At 33.5% G+C, this 18,373-nt stretch overlaps 1 protein-coding gene across 1 annotated transcript in view; it reads left to right on the top strand.

The window, feature by feature from the left end:
* Positions 1-9,949: 9,949 nt before the first annotated feature.
* The window catches only part of LOC113383694 (A disintegrin and metalloproteinase with thrombospondin motifs 7-like), a 54,580-nt gene continuing 46,156 nt past the window's right edge, over positions 9,950-18,373 (top strand). The window contains exons 1-7 of the mRNA XM_026621944.1: positions 9,950-9,997; positions 13,706-13,795; positions 13,868-13,992; positions 14,062-14,208; positions 14,614-14,760; positions 14,848-14,995; positions 15,815-15,907. Of these exons, the coding sequence (XP_026477729.1) occupies positions 9,950-9,997; positions 13,706-13,795; positions 13,868-13,992; positions 14,062-14,208; positions 14,614-14,760; positions 14,848-14,995; positions 15,815-15,907 (798 nt within the window). The remainder of the gene's footprint in view (positions 9,998-13,705; positions 13,796-13,867; positions 13,993-14,061; positions 14,209-14,613; positions 14,761-14,847; positions 14,996-15,814; positions 15,908-18,373) is intronic.

Genomic DNA, 18,373 nt, shown 5'->3' with positions numbered 1-18,373 from the left:
AAAATTAAAATCTGAGTCATTTTCTATATACCAAAAAAAATTGAAACCAAAAATTTTTTCCTAAAACAATTATTTTGTTAAAACTAGCAGAACGTTCTTTGAATTATTCAAATCGGACGCTTTGTTCTCTCAAAAACTGCCATTTTTTGCAGATTTAGCCTTGTATCTTCGAAATGGCTAGACATGTCTTAGCCAAAAACTTATCACATCATCTCCCAATTATTGCAAACTGAATGTATTTTAGATCATTCAAATCGGAAACTCCGTTTTCTCAAAAACTCGATTTGTATTTTTGGCACTCTTTGCTCCGTATCTTTGTAACAGCTAAATCTGCCTTCGCCAAAAACTAATCAGCACATCTCCCTATCAATAGGAATCGAATGTTCTTTGAACCATTCAAATCGGTTGATCTGTGCGCCCCAAAACGTGGTCGAAAAAATACGGATATACAAAACACACACACACGCATACATTTTTTCTGAGGTGTGCCAATATGTTTAGAAACCTTCAAAACGTGAAGATATGCAATAACTTTCATTTTCGATTTTCGGCCCATTACTATAACTATCCTGCGGGAAGTTAATTAAATTTTAATTCTGGAACTTTGCTTAAACTAAATCATAAATAAAATTTCACATATGTGACCTGAATTTTTGTGTTATTAATATTTATTGTAGGTACCTTTTTTAAAAAAAGCAGAAGTTTATTATTATAAAAAATGCAAATTACAAATTTTATAAATAATAGTGTAAATAGGAATTAAATTAATGTGCATGGTATCGTGCTTTAAAGCAACTTGCTGGTACTTCACCCACTGTAGCTTAAGGGGGGAAGTCCATATAGACGCATGAAAATAGGTCATATTTTAAAAATATTTTTAAACGTGATGGAATAATTTTATTGTTTTTAAACTTTGACATAACTTTACTTAACCCTTTTAGAATACAAAAAAATATTTAAAAAAAAAATTATTTCAAAATGGCGGTTCAGCATAACTTTTTGTGGACTGCCACCGGTGCGAGGTCCAAAACTGTGCATTTCTCACTCATCAACCGTCGATCTGAAAAAAAATTTTTTTAATGTTTTCTTTTGAGAACATATCAATGGGAAGGATAAACCTTTAAAATTGAAAAAAAGTATAAAATTCAATAAAAAACAAGCCTTTGCAAAAAAAATCTGAATTTTTGGCTATTTTTTTGACATTTTGGGCTCCAGAAAATACTTTATGAACGCGAAAGATCTAAAGATTTAGGTTTATCCTTCCGATAATAATATAGAAAAAGGCCCCACCAAATTTCAGACAAATCGATACATAACTTTTTGAGCTACAACACGAGCAGTTTTTGAAAACACAGTTTTGAGATAATCGCGCTTAAAGATTTAGTAAAGGAAAATGACCAGTTTTAGTTACTTACCGATTAATCTGCAATATCAGGTCCACACAATAGTTCTTCCTTATCTTCAAAAAGCTGATTTTCTGTAAGTTGTTGTTGTTTGTGAGCTGTACCAGCATCTTTTATTTGTGAAAGCTGCTACGATCCTGTCAAGTTAATCGCGCCTCATCAGTATTATCAGCATATGCTTTAGCATAAGTACCAACAGTCAAATTCAGAAGGTTCATTATTTTTAATATTGAACTAAAACCTTCAATAAATATCCTAGCTGCAATATATGGTGAAATTTCAACTACCCTTAGTCCACAATGTGGGTGTTTTGGTGATAGTCGCAAAACTGTCGCGTTGAAACTTTCATTCGCGTTCTGCGTATGATCGTCAAGGCATCGTTTAAGTAAATCATCTTTGGACAAATCTTCATAAATTGGTGAAAGATGCTGTTTCATTTCTTTACCAAGTAATGGAGCTAAATCTACGTCTAGAAGATCTTGACCACTGGCACTTTCATTATGACTTGTACTGGCGTCAATTGTTTCACCTGCTTTATCGGTAAACTGATTGCCCTGATAACGTCTTTTTAGTGTTATTTTGTGCAATATTACTTCGCTTACCTTTTAGATATTTCGGCATTTTTACGAATTGAAATGGACTGAACACTACGAATTTTCCAGCTAAACTAACTATATTTCTCGACTAACCTTTGTTCGTATACCAATATTACACATGTACTAAGGTACATAGAAGTCTTCCGGTTGTAGGTCAAAAGAAGTATTTCTAGTTATTATAATGAAAGAGACCTTTTTCACTCGAAATTTAACAATACGCTTGATCGCTTGACAATGCGCACTTCGGCCCACCCCGTTATGTTAGCTATAACTTTGTTAATATAAGAGATTTTTTTGTCGACTCGTTAATATACGCTCAACATACTATACTTGCAGATTATCAAAAAAAAATTTTTTCAATTTTTTGAAAATGTTATATGGACTTCCCCCCTTAAAATCTTTGAAGTTTTAGATTTTTTTGATATTTCTAAAAAAAAATTCTTTGGTCATTTGGTTTTTTTGAATACTTTGTATTTTTTGCGAAAAGGTTGATATTTTTTAAAAGTTAAAAAATTTGAAATTTATTCAAGAAGTTTGACTCATACTGTCAAAAATATCGAGTACATTGGTTTGATCTACATAAGTAAACTTATGAACCAAGAGCTAGTAAACCTTTTGAAAAACGGTGTTCCTGTGAGGCTATAAAATATTGTACTAAAGATTTTTAGTACCTGCTAGACCAGCCAAAAATTGAGTAGTGAAAATAAACTTTGTCCTATAGGGTTGAAATTTATATAAGTGTTTGTCTAAGAAATTTTAAAAAGTATGTGCGAAATTGCCAAGAGATTCTGACTAGCATAAGGGCAAAAATGCTATAACGTGAAAACTTAAAGCATGCAAAGTTGACATACAATATACATATATAACTCGCTGAACCCGACATGACACTCTCGTCGTGAAGCGTGAGCAACGAATAGCTAAAAATAGCAAAATCGGCTAACCGAGTTGGCTGGTGTAGGGCAGCTGCGACACCAGTATTGACTGGTGGCACAGAACAAATGATGCTCAAAATGACTGTAGATAAAGAAATACGAAGCGCGACCCGATGTGGATGTGGAAAGAAAAGGGGGAATACTACCATATTACATTCTTCCCAGAATAGGTGTGAAAGCATTCTACAATAAAATGATTTCAATCTCATTCGGGTCTCCGGCTCGAGGATATGAAGGCTAACAAAAAGTGTGGCCGATTTGCGTTTCAGGTTAGCAACGTGAATTATCAGGACAATGATCAGGGCAGGAAAACTGGAGAACCTCAACTAGCCAAAATCTTTACGAGACGACTCGAAAATAAGATCGAGCAGCACATGAACAAAAACCAGTTTGGTTTCAGATAAGGAACAGTCACCAGAGACAGATGTCTCGACGTTAACGAAAACACATGCTTCTGTTTTATAGATTGGCAGAAAGCTTTTGACAGAGTCAACTTGTGTATTATTGTACTTATGGAAATTCTAAAATCTAGTAGCATCTCTTGGAGGGATTGCAGGCTGATTCAGAATATGTGTATGGGACAGAAAGTAAAAGTTAAAATAGTTAGAGGAGTGCGGCAAGGATGCGGCATGTCACCGATCTAATTCAACCTGTACGGAGAATGGCTCGTCAACGTACATGAGACTTTTTGATTGGAGGAAAAGAAATCACTGCCATAAAGTACGCCGATGATCTTGTGGTAATATAAAAAAAAACCAAACCGAGCTGCAAAACATGATGAGCAGGATTGTAGTAGTGATGCGCATACATAAAGACGGCCGCCCGGTATAAAAGAGGACAACCCAACATAAAAAAGTCTTTTCTACCATCGGCAACCAACAGGGATACACAAATACAATTTAAACATTACATCTATATTTTACCATTTTACTATTGTTTATATAATAAACAATAGTAAACCATATCAAACAGTTTTAATCTAATGCTTCATTGGTTCCAGACGTGCTTTGAACGCGCAGCTTTCTGATATGACGTAATCTGATAAACGGCTACAAATACTATGAGTATTTTTTTTAAGTTTCGTGTACAGACCTCTTTATTCGTAAAAAGTTTTAGGAGTGATTTTTATTTTTTGTGTTAGAAGTGTTGTTTTCATTTTGCATCATTAAGTTAATTTACAATGAAAAATCAAGTAGATAAAAAAACCGTGCCAGGCACAGCCAGTGTAAGTGAAGCAGCAGTAACACTAGGTATAGCGAGACAAATTCCGCAATTTTGTTACGACTAACCGCAATTATGGTTTGCTATGATCAAAGCCTATTTTAATAGGAACCGGATAAAAAGTGAAGAAAACAAATATGAACACGTATTATCATTCCTGAACAAACGATTAGCTAGAGAAGTGGAAGTCATCATAATCAATCCACCGCCGGTCGACCCATACACAATGTTAAAAATAGAAGTAATTAGACGGCTATCGCTTTCGGAAGACCACAAAAAAAATAGACGACTTCTACAACACGAAGAGATTGGGAGAACAAAAGCCATCGCAATTCCTAAGACATTTAAAGTCGTTAGCCGGCACAACAATTGACCAAGGATTTCTAAAAACGCTTTGGCTTCAAAGATTGCCAACCTTCATTCAACAGATCTTGAAAGAACATCAATCAATGAGCGTTGAGGATTTAGCCGCTATAGCTGAAAGCATTGGCAAAGTCACCAGTGCGCCTGTAGTAACCGAGATTAAATTACTTTATGCTGGCATCACCACAAGTTTGGAGATAAGGCAAAGAAATGCTTTCAACCATGTCTCAAAGCGGAAAACATAGAACGCAGGCACTAACAGCGGCTAGTGTTTGCCTACCGTTATCCCGCCGCATGTTTGTCAGTGAACAGGACACAAAAATCAAAATTTTAATAGACACCGGCAATGAGCTCTGCATATACTCTCGATCACTGATTACTCATGAGGTAAAAGAAACAGATTATACGTATTCCGCAAATAATACTACCATTCGCACTTATGGAGATATAAAATTACAATTAAATCTAAATCTCAGAAGAAAATTTATTTGGAACTTCATCATTGCTGATCTTTCAACACCAATCTTGGGTGCAGATTTCCTGACGCATTATGGACTCAACGTTGACATCAAGTCAACAACTAATTTACGACACAGACAGTTTGCAGAAGCACTATCCAACAGGAAAGCATCAAAACGGTCATCATGACATGCAGATTTAGCAAAATTCTGTCAGAATTTCCAAATTTGACTAAATTACCTGGCCTACTACAAGAAATTAAGCACACGGCGGTACATTATATCAGAACAACTCCTGGACCGCCTGTCAGATCGCGACCTCGTCCATTGAGCGCAGAAATGTTAAAAATAGCTAAGCAAGAATTCCAGAACATGATGCAGCTAGGAACAGTACGACCGTCAAATAGCCCTTGGTTTTCACCATTGCATCTCGCCAAAAAAAAAGATGATGCATGAAGACCCTGTGGAGATTTTAGAATACTGAATAATAGAGCCATTCCTGATAGATATCCAAATTTATTGATAGGCTGTAATTTTTTTCGATAATTGATTTAAAAAAAGCATACCAACAAATACCAGTATATGGTACATAGAAGACATAGAAAACCGCCAATACAACACCGTTTGGATTATTTGAGTTTCTCTTCATGGTTGAAGTGACTTAAGACTTGGACTACTGTTTTCCATACGTCCATGATATTTTGGTTTCATATAAAAACCAGGAAGAACACAAGCAACATATTTGTTGTCTGTTCCAACGACTGACAGTCGTAGTCATATAACAGAACTTGGCACTAAACCACCAATCGAGAGAATGAGTTCACTACGAGTTTTCCCGAAACGACTTACCATCAAATCTCTTCTGTGTATGATTAATTATTATCACAGATCTTGTTCAAACGCTGCACAATACCAAGCAGAATTGTAATTCGCATAGTGTGTGCACAATACCAAGCATTCGAAAAGTGTAAAGCTAATCTAGTAGCAGCTGCTTTATTAGCACATCCAAAGCCAGAGGCGTAACTCGCAATGTTCACAAATGCTTCAAACATATGCATTGGCGCAGTCAAATAACAACGAGTGAATAATAGCCTGGAACCACTCGAATATTTTTCCAAGAGGCTGATCGAAAAGCAACAAGAATAGTTCGCATTTTATAGAGAATTATTAGCCGGTTATACATCTTTGAAATATTTTAAACAGATGCTAGAAGGCCGGAATTTACAGATCACAAACCATTAACCTATATTTTTCTACAAAAACAGGAACGCCTACCTCCAATACAATTAAATATAGTCACTTTTATTTCTCAATTTACAACCGATGTTATGCACATTAGCGGAGCAAAAAACATAACCGCTGATACATTTTTTATAATCGAATCAGTTAGCAGTCTTACAAACATTATTCATTAAAAACTAAAAAATTATCTTTCAAAAGAAAGTTTATTAGAGCGAAAGCCAAGCCATGTCAGGAATTACGCACAACATATATTTTGTGACATATCACAGCATTTCCCGAGACCTATTGTTCCAGAAGCTTTAAGAAAGAATATCTTTCAGTTAGAGCAACAGTCTAAATGGTGACGAAACGCTTTGTTTGGCCAAATATACGGCGTGACTTAAAGATCACATTGACATAACAACCACTACCGCCATGCATAAAATCTTTAGAAATTTAAAACCACAGCCCGCTTCATCTCATAGCCCGAGAAAGAGTTTTGTTCATAAAGATTTGAACAAGATTAGTCATGTTTTTATCAGACAACCCATGATAAAGCCGACTCTGACGAAACCTTATAAAGGACCTTATAAGGTTTTGGAAAGAGGAAAAAAGATTTTTAAAGTGGACGTTTCGGGCCAGACAAAATCCTTTTCTAAAGACAGGCTGAAGCCTACGTACACCACTGCCAAAGAACGCACAACAGCAGAGCACATCACATCTGAAAAATACATAACAAGACGAGGATGGTTGATACGATTTCAGAATTACAGATAACATTAATAATCTTTCGTTTTCACCGTAGGTGGCTGTGCTGCGGCGCCTAAGTGCCGCCCTGCATTTAGTACGGCCCTATATGCATTGTGATGCGCACGCATGAAGACGGCCGTCTGCGTCTGGTATAAAAGAGGACAGACCAAAACAAAAAGGTTTCTACCATCGGGATCCAACATATACAATATAAACATTGTATCTATATTTTGCGACAATAAACAATAGTAAACTATATCAAACAGTTTTAATTTAACAACCGCTTCAAGTCTAATGAGAATAAGGGTAGGAGATCGAGAATTGGAAGACGTGGATCATTTCAAGTACCTGGGAATAATACTGATCAGAGACGGATAAAGCACGAGAGAGATCAGGAGAAGGATCGCAAGCGCCAAGACAACGTTCACAATGAAGAGAACGCAACTGACGAGCAAAGTCTTGGCTTGCGGAAGAGACTAATAAAGTGCCACATATGGAGCATTGCTCGGTACGGATCGTTGATATGGACTCTAAGAAAAGCCGACAAAAACTACCTGGAGAGTTTTGAAATGTGGTGCTGGAGGCAAATGGAGAAGATAAAGTGGACAAACAAAATAACAAATGAAGAAGTCCTGAGAAGAGTTGGCGAAGAAAAGATTCTACTAAGCACAATCCTGAGAGGAAAAGGAATCTGGATCGATCCTTTTCTGCAAGACATTGTCGAGGGTAAAATAGTATAAATGAAAGAAATGGAAAGAAGAAGATTGCAGATGATTGAATGCAGAGAAAATAGAGGGAACTGAAAACCGAAGCACAGGATCAAGAAGCACAAAGAAAAATACGTGAAAAAAGGGGAGAGGGAAAATAGTGGTAATGGAAATGATAGACGAAGGGTAAGGGAATCATTTATTTGTGGTGGTTTTCACACTATGGACCTGCCTTTAGGCAGACTACCATTTATTATTATTATTATTAATATTATTGTTATATATATATATATATATACGAGTATATATATATATATATATATATATATATATATATATTTTGATTAGTATCGCATTTATGTTACCTAGAATTATCAATAATATGTCTGTGTCCACACAAATAACGTTTTCAGAAGTTATTTTACACATTATTCACTTGAATGTGAAAAATATACATTTATAATCAATGTATAATCATCAGAACATTCACGGTGGTTAATTGTTACACCTGACAGGCAATGCACACTAATAATATAACAGTTAATATTGCAACAACAATTTTTCGACGTAATGTATCAACACTTTCAGTGTTATAGGTGGATTATCGTTTGGATCAACGTGTGCTATTTGGTAAAATTAAATTCATTTAAAAGAGATAATGGATTAACCGATTTGAATGATTCAAAAATCAACTAGATGATTAGCTAATAATCTGTCTGAAAATGTTTTAAATAATTGTAGTTAATCATTTATAAGTTTTTTGTTGTATTTATTTTGGATTATTTTCATTACTCCAATGTTCAATAATATTACGTTAAGTTACGTAATAATATACGATATTTTTTTTAAAGCAGAATGCCATGCACCGCAAGTCCATATTATATTAAGTATCTTCTCTTATCTTTAAACAATTTAAATAATTAATATTTATTTAAACAACATTAAATATTCAAATATCAGGCAAGAACCCTTTGCAAGATTTCTTAATTATTGATATTGATTTCAAAATATAAACCTTATGAAAAGTTCACTAATTTAACATAAGAGTAGTAAATATTAACTTTCGCCCGGATTTAACTATCTGTCTCACAAAAAGAGGGATAGTAGGTACTTAAATATTTACATGTAAAAATTGGCATAAATTTTATTTTTAGCGGACGTTGCTCATCAATTGTCACTACGCTTTATACGCCGGAAGCGCAACGCTTTGTTTTCTGACACCATAAGAAATAAACTAATAAACGCAGCGCACTCACTTCCAGGACTACGAAGTTTAAAAAAAGATGTAATATCTCTTGATGACGATTTAGAAACTCAAAGTAATTTATTGTGTTACAACAAGTCGAGTGAATATTGTAATAAAGTTTGACACAAATTTACCAAGACCCATTTCAGAGCCAGCGCTAGAGCCTGATAGAGAGCAACTATACTGTGAAGTGCTATTGGTTTTAGACACACCGTTACTAGAATTTCATCAGGACACGGATGTTGAAAATTACGCGTTAATGATTTTCAATATGGTAAATATTTTGCAGTTTAGTTTATAATATGCTTATGCTATATTATTAATTTTTTCATATTATAAAATACTGCTTTTCCTCGTGTAAATTGACAAATTATTTGCGCTTTTTCAATCTTATATGATATTTATTTATTGTAATTAATCTGTTAAAGAAAAAACTGTTTGATAGGTTTAGTATGAAAGATTTAACATTAACACGAATTTGGAAGAACAAGGATTATTTTACATTAAGATTAAATAAAATTATTTTCTAAAATTTAATTAAATGTTTATGTTTGCTGAATTGCGTTGGTTGACAATTTTCTTTGTACTCTGGCAATATTACTATTTGAGAGATGTTTTTTAATTTTATACAAAATTTTATGATATCAAACTTCATCAAAATCATGCGTATAGTCCCAGAATATTGAAGAACAGCACATCATGGATGAAGAGAGCAACATTTATATGAATAGTTAAAAAGTAGCGAAATCGGCTAATCGAGTTGGCTGATGTTGTGCAGTAATGACACTAGTGTTGACTAAAGGCATAGTGCTTGAGATGACTTCAGATCCAAAAGTTTTGAGCGTGGCCTTAATGACGGGTTCGGGGTTTGGACGCAGCAATGAGGAAAGGCAAAGAAGAATATTACCACATTAATTGTTCCCGCAGTAGGAGTAAGAAAATTCTGCAAATTTCGGATTTAAAATGATTTGTCGTTTGTATCTCTGGGTGGAAACTCTGAAAGGTAAAGCCATCGAAAGTAGCAACAAAACTGCGGGTAAAACGATTTCACAATGCATCACTCTGAAGATGATAAATCCGAAAGGGAAGAAGCAGTCATGGTAACTGTGTGAATGATTCTTTGATGAGTGTGGAACTAAAAGCGGATCCGATGGACGTGATGGTATTACAGGTGTACATGCTGGCATCGAGCCACGACGACGCAGAGATGGAGTAGATAGACGAGATGTTGTCTCAGGGAGGCAAAAAAAAGCTTACCGTAATGATCACATACTATTTCAATTGAGTACTTAGAAAGCTACTCGGAAGATACGGATTGAGCAGAAGGAACGACAGAAAAATTATTTTGATCAAGTTCTATCATACAAACAATCTGATGATCACAATCACATGGTTCGAAGAGCGGAGGACAAAGTTGTATACTTGAAAAAATCCAGAAAACAACGGATGCTATCAAATTGACTTCATCATCAAAAACAGATTCAAAAATAGCGTGAATGACATTAAAACTTTTCTAGTGGCCGATATAGACGACTCCGATAATTTATTTGTAATAAAATAAAGATGACGAAAAAACTATAGAAGAAAATTCGAATAAGACAAAAACTTCACTTCTGAGAACGCTGGAAGATAACGCCAAAGATCTATAAAAAGTAGTTAGAATGCTGTGGATAATTTCCCTCCTAACCAATTTTATAACATTATTGATAAATAAAATAATATATGGTGCGCTATATAATTATATAGGGGAAAGTCCCCTAGTTATATACCTAAGGTTATTTATAAATAAACCAAATTTTTTTAACGAAATGTGTATTAAATTATGATTTATGTTAGGTAACAAAGTTAAAAATCAAACTAAATTAACAAAACCGCAATTTTTGCTGAAAAATAATTAATACCATCAATCAAACTTTGGTATCAAAAATATGCTTTTAAACAGTGGCACCTAGTACCGGACATTTCAAAATAACCTGCATTGATCACATATGCAGCCATCTCAACACTTTGGTATACCGAATTACCGGTAAACCGCCCGATTTTTTGGCGGTATTTTTACCGGTATTTGCCCCAAAAATACCGGTATTCTCGGTAATTTTACATAAGCGCTATTTGATACATAATACACACTAAAGTTTAAATTTTTTGGAACAAATTCTCTTTAAATTCCATAATCGCATAAACAGCTATATCTTTAAATGATTCTATAGGATACACAAATGTCAAATATTATCTCAACTCGTCGTTAAACTAAATATTCACTGCTTTACTAAGGGCTCCATATCGTGTTACAATGAATAGAATTGGATTGATAGATAATGATGTTTTTTTTTCATCTTATGTAAATATTTAATGGTTTTTTAAGTGACATTTGCGCTAAAATATTTCATATCATACAGATTTCCCCTGCGTAATTTTTATTTTTTCTAACTTCATACATAATAATTATCATATTTGCTAAATATTTTTGCTTCTTATTACAATTATAAAATATTATTTTTCGAAAACGTTTCCAAGCTTGAAAATACTATAGAACCATCACATTGTTTTAAATAAAAATACTCAACAATTATAGTAACTTATTATTATAAAAATTATAATATAAATTTTTTTTAAAATTTTGGAGATTATACTAATTTAGCCAAGTTTATTCAGCCTAGTTCATTAAGATAATGTAATATGATCTTTTATGAGTTTTTGGTCTTTCTTACTCATACGTTTAATTTTGGTAAAAAGTGCTCAATATACTCGATCATGAGTTAATTAATTAAATTCGATATAACTTTGTTAAATTATTATTAAAAAAATAAACTTATTGTTCTATTTTAGTGTTTTTATTGTTTAGTTTAATATACATGTAGTTGTGGTTGTATTTACATTTTTTTATATTTAGTAACTTTTTATATTTAGTAACTTTCAACTTTGTTTACGTTTGTTTAAGATAATAAAAATACCGGTAATTTACCGGTATTCCGGTTTTAAAATAAAAAAATACCGAAATACCGGTATTGAAATTTTCCATCGGTATTGCATTCCCTAGGTGGCGCCGTGAGTTTGCGCCTAAAACAGGAAAGGTTTGCTCTCGCCGTGGCCGTGTGTGTCACAGGCAAGGCTTTGCGCGTGATCATGTACCTGTGTGCCCCCCATGCCTCTTTCACTTGTATTTTGAAATGAAAAGATTTATACTCGCTTAAATTATACGTGTTAAATAGAGTGTCCGGTTTTGGTGCCGTCCGGCATTACAAGACTTTCCCCTACATACAAATAAAATAAAAGTGTAAAGATAACTTATAAAATGTATATGACTAATATACGCATATACAAAGTCAATAAATAAACAATAAAAAATGCTGTGAATAACCCAGGCTATGATAAAGAAAATGGATGAGCACAGAAATTGCATACTGATCCGAGTATGTATAGTAAAAATATACCAAATGGACAAATGGCCAAAGGACTTCCTGGATGTTACCATGTTAACCTTTCAGTGAATGCGTGAAACAAACAAGCGCAGAGACCACATGACGATCCGTTTAACTTTGCACACAGGAAAGTTTCTGGCCAAGATCTTTACGAGACTCGATAATAACACATGAACAAATTTCACTTTGGTTTCAAAAAAGGAAGAAACACAAAAGACGCTTTTGGAATATTGAGATTAATGTCGGCAAATCTCTTGTCAAATCAAATTCTGTTTTATAAATTGGCTGAAAGCTTTTGACTGAGTCAACTGGAGTACATTTAAAGGAATTTTAAAATTCATTGCTTTTGATCGGAGAGACCGCAGGCTGATCCAGAAATTGTATATAAGACAGAAAGTAAAAGTTTAAGTGAATCAAGAAGATACAAAGTACTTTAAAATAGGTAGAAGAGTGCGGATTGGGCGCTTCATGTCACCAATCATATTATACCTGTAAGAAAAGTGGCGCGTCAATGAGGTACTTAAAGGCGCAGAAAAATGTTCGAGTGGAGGAAGAAGAATCACCATCATAAAGTACGCAGACCTCAGGTCTACTTACGATTACCTTCATGACCCCTACCCATGCTAATGATGATCAACCTCAATGGATTAGGAGACCAACGCTAAAAAAACAGTAAGACATGAAAACTGATATATTCAATGATCTCAAAATTAGGCAATTTATAAAAAAATCCACGGTTCATAATTTTTATGAATAAAGGCGAGAAGAAAATTAGGGGGTCAGTCGAGATAATCCACAATAACATCAGGACTTCGGAAAGGCGATATCAAAGGAGGTGAGACCACATGATGTCTGACAACTGTTGGATTTACTATGGAATCAGTCTGTTCACCCTGGAAAATTCTATAAAAAAGCTTATGAAAGAATAAAATAAAATAAGTCATATTTTTAGACTCAGCATCGTCGAATTGCTTTATGACTGTCATACTATCATGGTAAGATATTTTACTCTCAGAAAGATTAATCATTCTTACCTAATTGAAAGAAAATAGTGAAAAGTAAAATTTTTAATGAAATCAAGATAAGAATTATAAAATATAAGATAAAAAAACGCATCATAGTTATTTAGAATATTTCAAATAAAATTATGATAAGATAAAGCAATGACCAAATGAGGTAGGTTAAGTTACGCCCTTCAGCTACCTTCCTTCTAGTAAAATTTCCATCACAATCGGACTGGTCGTTTCAGAGATTCGTTCGAATAAGAAAAAAAAGAAAAAATTTTAGTATATACATAGTATTTATATTCGTATTCATGTAGTGAAAAACGGCTATTTCAATATAAAATACAGACACTTCAAATTTATTTATATATTTATAAATTAGGCTGCAAGTTTATTTGATGATAATACATTTACAATGCCGCTTGAATTAGTAGTTGTCAGGATGATTCGCTTAGATGTACCTGATAAACGGGTAGGTATAAACGAGACTGTTATTTAAACCCATTGACATCATTTTGTTTATTAGATGCTTCATTTGAATTAGATTACGATGACTTCGTCAGCAGATCCTTCAAATATTTTGGATGCATTCTGTCCATGGCAAAAGTCCATGAATCCAGGTGATGATAATCATCCCAATCATCACGACTTAGCTATATTTCTGACAAGGTTAAGTAATTATAATACTGATTATTTTGAATATTAAACTTATATCATAACTTATCCTTGCAAATTTAGAGTAAATATATGTACAAATCCCCATAACTGCGGATTTCTGGGATTGACTCGTCTAGGTGGAGCTTGTGATCCAAATACATCATGCGCAGTTTGCATAGATGTTGGACCAAAAGTGGGCGTAATAATGGCACATGAAGTAGGCCATAGGTAATATATATATATATATATATATATATATATATATATATATATATGAGTATTTTGTATGTTCTTGTGGGGGCGATACATCAAAGAATAAAAAGCAAACATTTATAAATTAATCTTTAATTCCAAACGTTTCGAAATTCAATTTAATATCATCATCAGTGGATATTAACGTTGGTAGGTTACATCTAGAGAAGTGTACACAACACTAGAAATTAGCACTAACATTTATACAACTAACTTGTCAACACCATGAATTTTTTATAATATTTTGTATAATGTAAAAAGAAAAATGATATTTTTATTTGAACAAAAATGTGAGTGAAGTTAGGTAATTTCTGCTACGACTTCTGTACTATGCGAGTTCCGGGGCTTATTTCAAATCGGAGTATGTTCGCTTATTTTCAGTTTAGGTATGTCTCATGATGGTCCAAAAGACTCTGGATGCTTGCCAACAGACAAACGAGGATTTAATCGTGTTATGGCTCCTAACATTTCTGTGCATACAGAAAGTTGGTCAAATTGCAGTGTAGAATATTTTAAAATATTCATAGAGTAAGTGATGAATGTTCATTGTTATGTTAAATAAATTTTTCTTTTTTAGTATGTATTGTAACATTTATTTGTTTTTGTATTGAAAAGTAATATGTATGGAGATTGCTTAATTGACGAACCAGGAGAACATGATTTTCCTTTTGCCTTTCTATTGCCGGGCGTGATGTACGACGGAGACTATCAATGTAAACAAATAACGAATAATAAGCATGCGCAAATGTGCGATACAGGTGTGGTGAGTACAAATTAGGAACATTTCTTTCATTTCTTTTTTTTTGCAATTTGCAAAAATACTTTAAAAAGTACTTCAAGGTTAAATCAACTTGTGTTATTTGCGAGACCATAAATAATAAAAAAACTTATACTTATGAAATAAATTAGTACTTAATCGATTAGTTTCTCGAAAAGCAGTTATTAAATTATAATAGCTGAGTTTTCAAAATGGATAATAGAATAGAAATCATGAGCTAGTTATATACCAGTATCTCTATTTAATCTTATAATAAATACCTAGATTATTTTCCAAAAATATAGTTATATATTTGGTATAGTGTTCTCAAATGTATTATGAATAAAATGAAATGAATTATATTATGAAATAATTTTAATGACAAAAATTAAACATAAAAATACTTACCTAAGTGCTTGAGCCTCTTAGTCGGAGGTAAAAAAAGGTTGCTTAGGAACATGATTGTTTGATATTGTATTTTTAATTTTAAAGAGGTGTTACCAAATGATAGTGTTCAAAAGTTAGGGTACGTCTGCTGGCGCCTTTGAAAAAGTTTTGTTAAAAGGGGCAATAATTATATTTACTTATATTCTACAATTATATCAAATTGTTGCGTTATAAATACGTATATAATAAATTGTGTTGAATACTACAAATAATTAAAAAATACATTACACAGTTAATATTAATTTTACTAAGAATATCTTGGTATATACAAAAAACATACATATGGAGAATAATGTAACTTTATAGGTACTATGAATAGAAATGATAATAATTAGTGTTGAATAGCTTTATTTACCCACGTTTTATTATAATTTTCAGACGTGCGATAGTTTGAACTGTTATATTGATAATGTCGGGTGCATTGAAACTCACATTCCTCCAGCAGATGGCACTGCATGCGGCGAGAAAATGGTAAGTTATTGTTTATGCTATATTAATAACTTCAAAATTAGAATCAAACAACTTTATATTAAATTTTTGACAGTTTCTTTAAAGAAATCACCAAATTTGTAATTGCTATTGCTAGTGTAAATAAATCAGGATTGTTTTTTTTATTTCACTTTATTTTAGCAATCAGAAATACAAGAATAATTTCTATGAGCTGAACTGTACATTTAAATAAGTATAATATTATATAAGATAATCCAGTGATATATCTTACTTAGTTTACATAAAATCGAATGGTCATATCATTTTCAGTCTTCTATTGTCATGCGGTAGTAAGATGTCTGCAACTATTGGGTTTGGGTGGGTTTCTAAAAAATTTTCATTCTCGATTTTTTACGATTACTATAACTTGCCCTACGGGAAGTTAAAGAAAGGGGTTTTCTACGAAAAGGAAACAGCAAAGATTAGTGCTTCTTCCCAAAGAAAGAAAACCACCAGATGAATCACCAAATGAACCAATATCCTACAGTCCGATATGCATGCTGGATACAGCGAGTAAATTTTTTGAAAGAATAATTCACCAAAGAATAGATGCAACAGTTGACTCACTCCTAGCCGACAATCAGCATGGTTTTCGCAAAAGGGATCAACTATCGATGCTACAACCTAGGTAATTAATACCACCAAAAAAGCAATTGCTGGAACTAGATAGAAGAGTGGTGCGATATGTATTGTCTAGTAGCCACATTAGATATCAAAAATGCTTTCAGTTCTGCTAACTGGGAATGCATTCCGTGACAAGAACTTGCCAGTATATCTCTGCAATATAGTCACAGACTACTTTACAGACAGAATTCTAATGTACAATTCACGCGATGGTACAAAAGGATATAATATAACAGGAGGTGTCCCGCAGGGTTCTATTCTAGGCCTTTTGCTGTTAAATTGCTTGCTGTTTAATATTTTTCATGATGGCCTTTTGAGACTTGAGATTTTAGCTTGAGTGAAACTAGTAGCATATGCAGACAATGTAGCCATATTCGAGGAGAATGGCAGGACCTATCTATCGTCTGAGTGCTTTAAGAGTTGCTTTCGCATTTAGCACAATATCGGAGAAAGCAGTGTGCGTTATTTCAGAACCTTTCTTAGTTTTATCAGAGGATAGACGGATCATTTACCAACAAAGACTTCAACAACTGAGTCCTGAAAAGTTGCCTAAGAACGGCAGAGCAGCATTGACGGATGGCAGCAACTTTGGATGTCGGCTAAATCAAAAGCGTGGAGCATTGAATTATTATATTCTGCTAATGCTATCTGGGCACGGTTGCTTCAATTGCGATAGCTTGCCAGACTGTCCATATTGTTTGGGCAAAATCGAATATACTGAGCATGTGTTCTTCGTGTGCCCGCGATTTGGTGCTCCACGAGACGATGTAGAAGAGATATTGAAGCGAAGAATTACTCCAGATACTATTGTAGATGTGATGCTGACAACAAAGGCTGCTTGGAACGCCATAGACAGATTTGCGAGAGATGTTCTAATTGACCTGCGTCGAAATGAGCACAGCCGAATGAGACTTTGCTCATTTAAAAGATAAGTATAAAATCAAAGTAAGAATAATAACATTCTGGATCCTCCCCTCACAAAGTATTGCCTAACGGCATTTTCTATGGGGAGCAAAGGCAAGGGCAAAGCGGTGGTTTTAGTCGGTATTGAATAGGTGGTATTGAATCCGACATACCTAACCGAATTTGAACAGGTGGTATTAAATCCGACTTACCTAGACAAAAGACCAGTCTAGGATCCGTAGAGGCATTTCCTTCGCTATACAAAAAACACACACACACGCGCACACATACATCTACTTTTTCTATGGTATGCCAAGATGTTCAGAAACCTTTGAAATGTAAATTTATATAAAAAATTGCATTTTCGATTTTTTGCGATAACTACCCTTTGAAACAATAATTATGTGGTAAAAATAAAGGCACTTGCAAATAATTTAAAGATTTATTTATAGGATAGAAGCATCGACTGATTTACAGATGAGCAACTATTCTGGATATAAATTATAAACCCATGTTTTTTTTGGCAATGTTGTGTGCGTGTACGTGTGCGTGGAAAATATTATTAATATTAAAATATTATTGCAGTGCCAACTGTAATATTACCATGTGAAATATCTAGCAACTGCTTTCAAAATATAATTGCTCTTTCACCTTTTCACGACAAATCTTGTATTTTTATTGTTAACTGGAGTTATCTTATTTGCAACCACAAATTACACGATCGAGTTGATCGAGAAATTCTGAAAGAATCTAACGAAAGTAGCAACTGCGTAATCCCAAAAATTTAAATATTGTTTTGAAAATATTAACCAATAATAAACAAAAAGAATTTTTTCACATTTTGTATACCACGCAGAGTCGGCTTTGATTATGAATGCAATGTCGGATGGGTTTTTCTAGTTTCTGTGTCTCTAGTTATTA

This window comes from Ctenocephalides felis, unplaced genomic scaffold (assembly GCF_003426905.1).
Source record: "Ctenocephalides felis isolate EL2017-DRISC unplaced genomic scaffold, ASM342690v1 CF-g0.4_SCAFFOLD_03570, whole genome shotgun sequence".
In the NCBI taxonomy this organism is placed as follows: Eukaryota; Metazoa; Arthropoda; class Insecta; order Siphonaptera; family Pulicidae; genus Ctenocephalides; species Ctenocephalides felis.
This window is presented reverse-complemented; position numbering and strand designations above follow the sequence as displayed.